Source organism: Watersipora subatra, chromosome 9 (assembly GCF_963576615.1).
Source record: "Watersipora subatra chromosome 9, tzWatSuba1.1, whole genome shotgun sequence".
Taxonomy (NCBI): Eukaryota; Metazoa; Bryozoa; class Gymnolaemata; order Cheilostomatida; family Watersiporidae; genus Watersipora; species Watersipora subatra.
In genome coordinates, this window is record NC_088716.1 from 44,383,008 (window position 1) to 44,391,868 (window position 8,861).

General features: G+C 38.0%; 1 protein-coding gene across 2 annotated transcripts in view; it reads left to right on the forward strand.

The window, feature by feature from the left end:
* The window catches only part of LOC137405450 (DEP domain-containing protein 7-like), a 52,362-nt gene extending 46,895 nt beyond the window's left edge, over window positions 1-5,467 (forward strand). For both annotated transcript variants that reach the window (XM_068091717.1, XM_068091718.1), the window contains one exon: window positions 4,819-5,467. In XM_068091717.1, coding sequence (XP_067947818.1) covers window positions 4,819-5,018 — 200 coding nt within the window. In that variant the 3' untranslated portion in view covers window positions 5,019-5,467. The remainder of the gene's footprint in view (window positions 1-4,818) is intronic.
* The last annotated feature ends 3,394 nt before the right edge of the window (window positions 5,468-8,861 follow it).

Sequence of the window (8,861 nt, forward strand, 5' to 3'; positions counted from 1 at the left end):
TTTTTCGACAAGTTATGCATTGGTGTATAAACGATGCGACAATGGAATTACATCCTAAGACCCAGTACCCAGAATTTCTGATTTCGGACATGGTCATGCCTCTACCTTGATGCATAACTTTCTTGTGACAATAATCGATCACTAGATTAGTAACGGCGGATTTCTTTGGGAGCAATATCGGGTGTGTTTCGTCGTAAGAGAGGTTGGAGTTCTGAAGCCTACCACCTACTCGTATTAGGTTGTCAGAATCAATGAACAGATCAAGTTTGGATAAACTGCTGTTTGAAAGAACTTTTCCTGATTTTATTTGTATATATTCATCCAAAAAGACATCTTGCTGTGCCCATTTCATTATCTGAATTGTGACCTTCTTTTGCTTTGCGATGCTGGATAGAGTTACACTTGGACTCAGTTTATGCTGTACGACAGTTTGCAATCTTACAATTGCCCTAACAGCTGATTCTAGCGTAGAAAATGCCGCAAGTCTAGATACCATAGGTTTGTTTTGATTGGGTTCAGTGACCGTAGTGGCATGACAATTAGCTTTTACTTCAGGAATGCCTCTAGCTTGTTGCATAACTTTCTTGTGACATGTGTTAGATTGTGTAGCTAAATGTTCCATGCCAGTATCACCAACTATGCACCAACCGAGGGGTGTCTGAACTGCAAAAGGGTCTGTATCATTAGGACCGGTTACAGATTTTAGTGGGAGGAGTGCTCTGGATACATCATAGCCAATTAGCAGGGCCACATGGCAATTTTCAAGCCTAGGGAATTCACTAGCTAGATGCTGGAGATGGGGCCAAGCGTTCGCTACATCAGGTGTAGGTATGTGAGACTGATTAAAGGGAATGCTGCCGACAGAGTATGCATTAGGGATAGCTATTCTATTGCTGCTATCATAGCCCCTAACCATGAAACTACCATAAACTTCACATTGTTTCACACTGTTAATACTATAATTCATGGTTGACATATTTAGGGAAGTGGATTTGCCAGTTATGTTGAGATCCCTAGCAGCATGGTTGGTTATAAAGGTTGCATCTGACATTGTATCTAACATGGCATAGACAAGAATTTCATGTTCAGGAGTCTTTGAGTCACACAGCCAGACGGGTACAACCATAGAGTTCAGACCAGATTTGGTATTTGTGGCATTACAGTTAGAAGAGGTTTTCTCACTCTTTTCATTAGTTTGGCTAGGTGATGGCTGTGATAGCTCTGCACTAACATGTTGAGGCTTTGATTCCTCAGATTTAGGTGCATTGACTTTAGCAATAGCATTATTTACTGTAGAAATGGATTTAGACTGATGACTAGGTTTGGGTTCAGATTCTGATTTGGTCGTCTCCCGATGCTGATTTACCCTGGGTGAGGGATCATTGAAGTGCATGCTAGTGCAATGCGAACTCTGACACTTTCGACACTTAAACTGCTTTTGACAGTCCTTTCTAGCATGAGAACCAAGTAAACAATGGTAGCACAGTCTTTTAGCAGAAATGTATTGGCTTTTTTCAGAGCGAGAAAGCTTAGCGAATTTGAAACAGTCAAAAATTTTATCATTACTCATATCACAGTAGCCGCAAAACTTGTCAGCCGTATTGGCATTAGCTGATGTTGCATGTGAATAACAATTTGATGACCTAGCCGGTCGTTTACTTTCGCTGCTTGATTGATAGGTAGGACTCATAATTGGAGCACTGCCAGTGATAGGGTCATTAGCAATTTCAGACTCATCTCTAACAAAACTAACAAATGCTGAAAAGTTAGGGTAGCCACCAGAGGTTTTGCGATATTGAAAAACTTTACTATTGAAAAACTTTACGCTTCCATTTATTGGCCAACCATTCCGGTAATTTTTCAAACATTTCACGATTTTGATGTGAGTCATTTAAAATTTGCAGCTCATCAAGAGACCCCATTGCAGCTTCGCAGTGTGACAAGAAATCTGAAAAGTCTTGAATGCCTACATTGTCTTGAGATTTAATTTTGGGCCAGTTATTTAGCCTAGCACGAAATGATTCAGTTACAGCGAAACTTGAGCCAAATCTTTCTTTGATCATTTTCTTAGCCTTGAAATACACATTACTGTCACTAAGCAGGAAATATCCGCTTATAGCTTTTTTGGCTGCGCCACCGACATACTTTTTAAGGTAATGGATTCTGTCTGATACAGGAATACCAGAATCTTCAATAAGAGTGCGGAAAGAATTTTCCCAATCTACATACTCCAAGGGATTTCCTGTGAAAATAGACGGTTCAGGGACCGGTAGTCGATTGCAACGCATGGCCTTAGCTATTTGATCTGCAATAACTGAAGTATCGCTAATGTGACTAATAGTTTGAGCTATATCACTAGCATTGGAAGCTCTGCTGGAGCCAATTGAGACCACACTAGGTTGAACAGGTTGAGGTATTACCACCGACTGGATAGGAGTAATGGTAGTATCGCCATGCTGGGACCTAGTTTCAAGTGCGTCTTCTATTTCCTCCCGCTCCTCTGGATCATATTGCTCTAGAATGTCTGCCCTAGCCCTAAGCCGTTTCTGTTTAGCTACCAGTTGACTAGCCTGGAGCTCAAGTTGCATTCTATCCATTTGGGCCTTGAGTTCGGCCTGCTCACGCAATGTTTGCAATTCAATTTCAATGTTAGCAGCATCAATTTTGCTTCTAACTGCACGAATAGAACTTTTAGACGAAGCGTTAGATAAGCTAATTGCCTTTTCAGACCTACAGCGTGCTGATTTTGAGGTTGCACTGCGATAGCTAATGCTGTCACTATTTTTAGCTTGTCCCGCTGTTATATAATCTGACATCAATGAAACTTGCTTAGCCAGACTTTGAGTTTCATCATTTTGATCAAGAGTGGGGAATTTCATAAGAACATGTAACTCAGATTGAGCTTCTAACACGACATTTTGAATCTGGGAAGGATGACAGGGTTGTTTACATCACGGCCTGCAGCGAGCTTGTTAAATTTAACTACACAAGAGTTAATCTTCCTAATGGATTCAAGCAGCTCGGACTGCAGAGCTTTTTCAGTTTTAGTTCTAATCCTATCACTTCTACGCAGTTCACTAATAGTGTCAGTGCTATCACCTGAAGCCATGATTTATCCCACGCTGACCACCCCACAAAACAGAGCCAGTCAGTCAAAAGAGAGCCCTCCCAAACACACAGCACCTCGAGCACCACAAGTAAATGGAACAAGCACAAAGGGCAACGACCCGAACCCAACAACAACGACTCTGTGAGCAAAGCGGATAAATATCCAATTACTCCACTACAAAGGCAAAAACTACAGGGGCCGGTACACTCAAGTTCAGCTTGACAGGAACACATAAACCTTACAATTATTAAAAATTGAAAAAGTTGAAATGCCTGGTATAGTTAAAATCGCTCACCACTGACCATGGGTTCCGGTGCTCTCGTTGTTGAATAGTGTAGATGAGGATATCCTTAAATGTTAATGTTAGTTAGGGTTTGCGATATTAGAGTTTCTGGTGCAGTGAAGGCTGCTTCGGAGACGACGTCACTTTTTGCGGGGCATATACCCATTTCGTAAGCTTCGCCGAATCTTTACATCAACCTCTCTGGAGTAGAGTTTCTACTGTAGCTGAGGCCCATATTGAGTTTTTGGAGTTGTTTTTTGGACAGAGATAATTGGTTTATTGACCAGTAAATCCCGTAAAAACTAGAAATTATAAAAAGTAAAATATGATTATGATGATGTCAGCAGTGGATAAAATGTATGAATAAAATATGCAAATAGAGTATGCGGATATTACAAGAGGTAAATAAATCGGATGTATATGTCATGAATAAAAATTAACGTACCTCTATTCTCCTCTCATTGGAGCCTTGCTAGTACTTTGGAAGATATTTAAAATATTTATCCAACAGGTATAATTGCTTGAAAAGTCACTACTATAATAAAAGTATCATGTTCATAAATTGATAAATAAAGTTTTGAAGAGCGAACTTGTAATGTTGCTGTCTTGATGAGTTGTAGAGACTGATCTGGGTGAGTTGCTGACGTGTATTTATATGGTGTACCAGGCATGTAAAAAGTTATAAAAAATGGTTAATGGGTTACTGTCATGAGCTGAACATCTGGTGCACTGATTCCCCGCAGACAACACGCCAAAGCAGAGGCAATAAAATGGGACATAAACCCACCCAATTTCAAGAGTCGCTAAGCCAAGCTCCAGAAATTGCACCAAAATAATTGCTGCTCCACTGATGGCACCCAAAGCAAAGAATACTGAAAGCATTAATCCAGCCGGAACTGGCCAGATTCGGAAGCATGAGTCAGCCCAAAATAGCCCATTAGACTTCAGGTGACATACTGCACTGGACTAATTAATTTAACACAAAGGGCAGTCAGCTACAAGCGGTGCATTATTGTTTTCAATGGCTGGACACTTATAGCAATCATCGGTCATGCGATATTTTTGTAGTTTTCAGTAGTTTGTAAGTAGATGGACTAGCTGAATGCTTACGTGGCACCTGACACACTTGCTAAGCCTTTGCTGACGGAAGCATGTATGCATGATAGCTGCTATGTACATGAATTTAACAAACTGTAACAAAGCCTCTTTAAAAAAATCACATTTTTATCAGAAGGCACATACATGTATATGTTTCTGGCTCAAGCCATCTGGATATGACAAAAGATTATTTTCATATGATGCCTGCAATATAACATGCAAACTGTTTCACGCAAGCACCTACTTACCAGAAATAAGACCAAAACATTTGCCAACTTTTAAGCTTATCCTTTTTTGTTTACACTGCATTTGTGATATCTTCTTGTAGGCGCCATGTTCTGTAAAAAGTTATCAAGTCAGCAATACGAACAACAGCAACTTGAATCAACAGAGCGAGCAATCGTTGCCCTCGTCAAATCCGTCATCGATGATACAAACATACCGCTCAAAGAGAAACACAAACATATTAAATCTTTCTCCAAGCATCACCCTATTATAATGTCCAAGCACTTCGGTGACATTGCCTAACAAGTACAACTGCACATGACCCGGTAGTATTCTCTAACTTGCTTGAGATCTTTTCTTTCTTTATCCGTCTATTGCATAATAGTTCCGTCATACTTTTTGTTTAACAAGTTATGCAACTTCAAGTATTTTAGTATCGCTCATCATCTTTTCTAGATTGATAAATCATTTGAGATCTCAGAGACAATACATACATTTTGTGATGTTAAGTAACTTCTGTTATATATCGCTAGTTTTGTTACATTAAGTTATGCGTGTAGTCGTCAATTATACATAGAGCTACCTATTTGTAATTGTCTCAACCTAGCAAAGCTTCAGTCAGTTTTTGATGAGGCATAACTTTATGATAACCGTAGGCTATTATAAACTTTATAACTTATATTCTAGTTTCTAGGGCCTCAATTATGCTTAATTTACATGATTTTACTTTTTGAATTTCATGTCCTCATCGTGTCCTTTCATATTCCTTGTTTAATATATGTTGTCTAATATATATCTTTGCCATAATTTTCTTACAAAATATCTTTCAGGGTATGAGACTATGAGTGCTCATACCTAAAGCTTATATAATCAAAAAGCCATGCTTTTTATAAGCAACGCATCCAGCACCTAGGCCTAAAGTCCACTCTCCAAAGTAAAAAGAGACTGTCATTACGTTAGCATTTTCATGGCAACGTATGACAAAGCTGAAACGAATAAATAGACACGCATAAAGCTTCAGGCCAACACAGACTATCTCATTGTGTATACTTCAATCTACAACTCTAAATTTCAAACAAGCTGTTAAGGAAATGTTATTGTAACGACATATATATCCGGCTTTGCTTATCATGCGAGGCTGCATATAAACATAGAATTTGACAATTTAAAGCAAACGTGATCGAACATATCATGTGTCATAGCATATTCATTGCACTAATCATCACAAGTCGCACATTCTTAAATACAGTCAAACATGGATAACTCGAACTTCAAGGGACCGAGCAAAAGTGTTCGAATTATCAGAGCGTTCAAGTTATCAGAGCACTGTCACAAGTCCATATATTTACTTATTTATTAGTAGATACATGTACATATACAAACTATAATATAAATCAAAGGCACAAATGGCTTGTTTCAAATTAAATGCTTCTAATGTAAAGTTTAAAACGTTTTCATGAAAAAGTATAGAGATTTTTCTATCACTTGAGATTGGTTTGTTGTTTGAGGTGATGTTATTGCCAGGACGTTTTTCAGATTGACATTGGCAAAACTTGATCGTTGTTGAAATGCTCAAAATAAAAGACATTTTTTTCTTTTGGGGTTTTACCCACGATCAATTTTGCCGTTTTTTCTTGAAGTTTATGCAGATTACCTTACTTTACCTGGGATTCGTTAAGAGCAACACTCCGAGGCAGTTCAATTAGAAGTTTTACGAGGTTTTACGGTACATTCTATATCACTCACGCTTTTTTAATAGATACTTATTGAATGTACACACGTATTCTGTGTTTAGGTCAAACGATGAATAGTTTTTTGTAGCTCAGACAACGTATACGTTTAATTACACCAATTTTAAGACGTTTTAAACATTCAACATTCCGACGTTGATTCAACACGGAATCAACGTCGGAAAACTATTCATCACGGGCTAGCCGGGTCACGCACTCAAGGATTTTCGCCACGCACATACAAAACAACATGCGATTTTTGTTTTGTAAGTGCGTGGCGAAAATCCTTGCACGCGTGACCCGGCTAGCCTGTGCTATTCATCGTATCGCAGTATAAATCAATTTTCACCTAACTTTTAGAAAAGTCGTTGACAAAAATATTTTGCCGATGGTGGTAATAACGGCGCTTATGAATTACGAAAAGATGAAGTTTACCTCTATGGCTTTGAATAAAGTGATTTTCTAAAGCGATAACAACCGTTTCGGTAGCCGTTGGGCAAAAAAACAGTTCGAATTAACAGTGTTGAGTTCGAGTTATCTATAGCAATTTATCATTACGTGGGAACGGACCAAAGGAAATGTTCGAATTAACCATGTGTTCGAGCTATCCGTGGACGAGTTATCCATGTTTGACTGTAGTTTGACAATTTCTGTCAGTCTAATGCTTGTTGATCCTTGCTGGCATGACATCAATCGTTGCCTGGATCATTATCAATTTTTATTGCGCAAATTTGTTGTCGGGTCCTGGCTCACCATGTACATTTTATTGCAAGTGATGAGGAATGATATACTTCTTTGTCAAAATATGTCAGAGGATATCCTTGTGATTAATCTCTTCTTTCCCAAAGCAAAAAAGTTGATGAGTTAAACAATTCTCTAAAATCAATGATGCCTAATTGATGGCTGTTGGTTTCATCAATGCTAGAAGGAAAACTCTTTCGCATATTTCAGATTTCTTCGCTCTTCGAAGAAAGATACTACCTCTACTCTTCGAGGTAGTATCTTTATTAGAAACTAGCTGCACAAGGCTGAAGTAGTGATACCAGTTGCTACTAGATCATATAAGGATTGAGACAATCGAAGATCAGTTACCCTAGGACACTTATGTATTCGCCTCATCGAACTTTCGCGTTTTTGCGGCATCATCCTCTCGCGAAAATTTTATGTGAAACTAAACTATCATAACAAACGAGCGAAAACGCGAAATTAAATAGCTTTGTTCAATGATAGACAGACTGTAAAAGATTTGTTTTACTAGTAAAAACGTGACGGCAGCTACTGCCAGAATGATTAATCATTGGGCTGTCACATAATAAAAAATACATAAATCTGTGGTCTTTGAATGGCAATAATATGGCAAGTCGATTAGTTGCTTTAGACTTAGTGTTTTACACCTGTGTTTATCTCATATTTGTTGGCCTACCAAACAATCATAACTAAGGTCAACACCTTTGAGTTCACCAATGCCAGACAGTTACAGCTCAGATTTCAAGAGAGACAGTACGCATATAAACGAAGTAATAGAATAAACTTGATATACAAAGAACAATTAATTCTGCTTAGACATTCAATCAACTAACATAATAACTCTCAGGATTAGAAGGCCGCATTAAGGTATTTAAGTTTATAAATTCAATATTGCAATTTTATTGTATTTGTATCTTTTCTGCAACCACGAACCTGGCATTTTACTGCATGTTAAGATTGTTGTTATAATCAATTTTATACTATTTGCATATGCATGTTGCTGACTTACTCTAATATATTACAATATCGTTTACGTTTTGATTTTACCAACTGTACTATGTTATAATTTTTAGTGTCACGGTGTAGCCTACTACATGGTAGAAATACATATTGAACAAAATATACAACCACACCTTTCTACCAGCTTACATCAGTTAACCTTAAAGCTTGACAATCCGGGAGTTGTTACAGTGACACTTATGGCTAGTGAAACTTATGGCTAAGAACTACAACACACCTCAACCCAGACATGATATCGTCACTTCTTGTTTAGTTAGTCAGGTTTTTCATAGTTAGGTAGCATGGTGTTTCACATGTTTTATATGTATCGCATTCTTTTTGCACCTTTTAAGAGCCAGGTCTATTTTTTAATAGACTTGCCCACCCATTGCATTGCCATTTAAAGGCCTCGTTTAATTAATAGAAATTACTTTGGTTTTACATGATGTCACTGCTTCATTAGTAGAGTGACTCTGAGAGCAGCTGCCATCAGATAATTAATTAAAATTACAGGGGGTCATTTCATATGCTGTTTATTTGACACTGTGAGGGGCAATTCATTTTAATCTTTGAGCGTTACAATTATAATCCACTACAGGGAGTTGTTCTCTATTACTGCTAACAATTACACCACTCAGATTTCATGAGTAATCACACAAATTGACTTGAA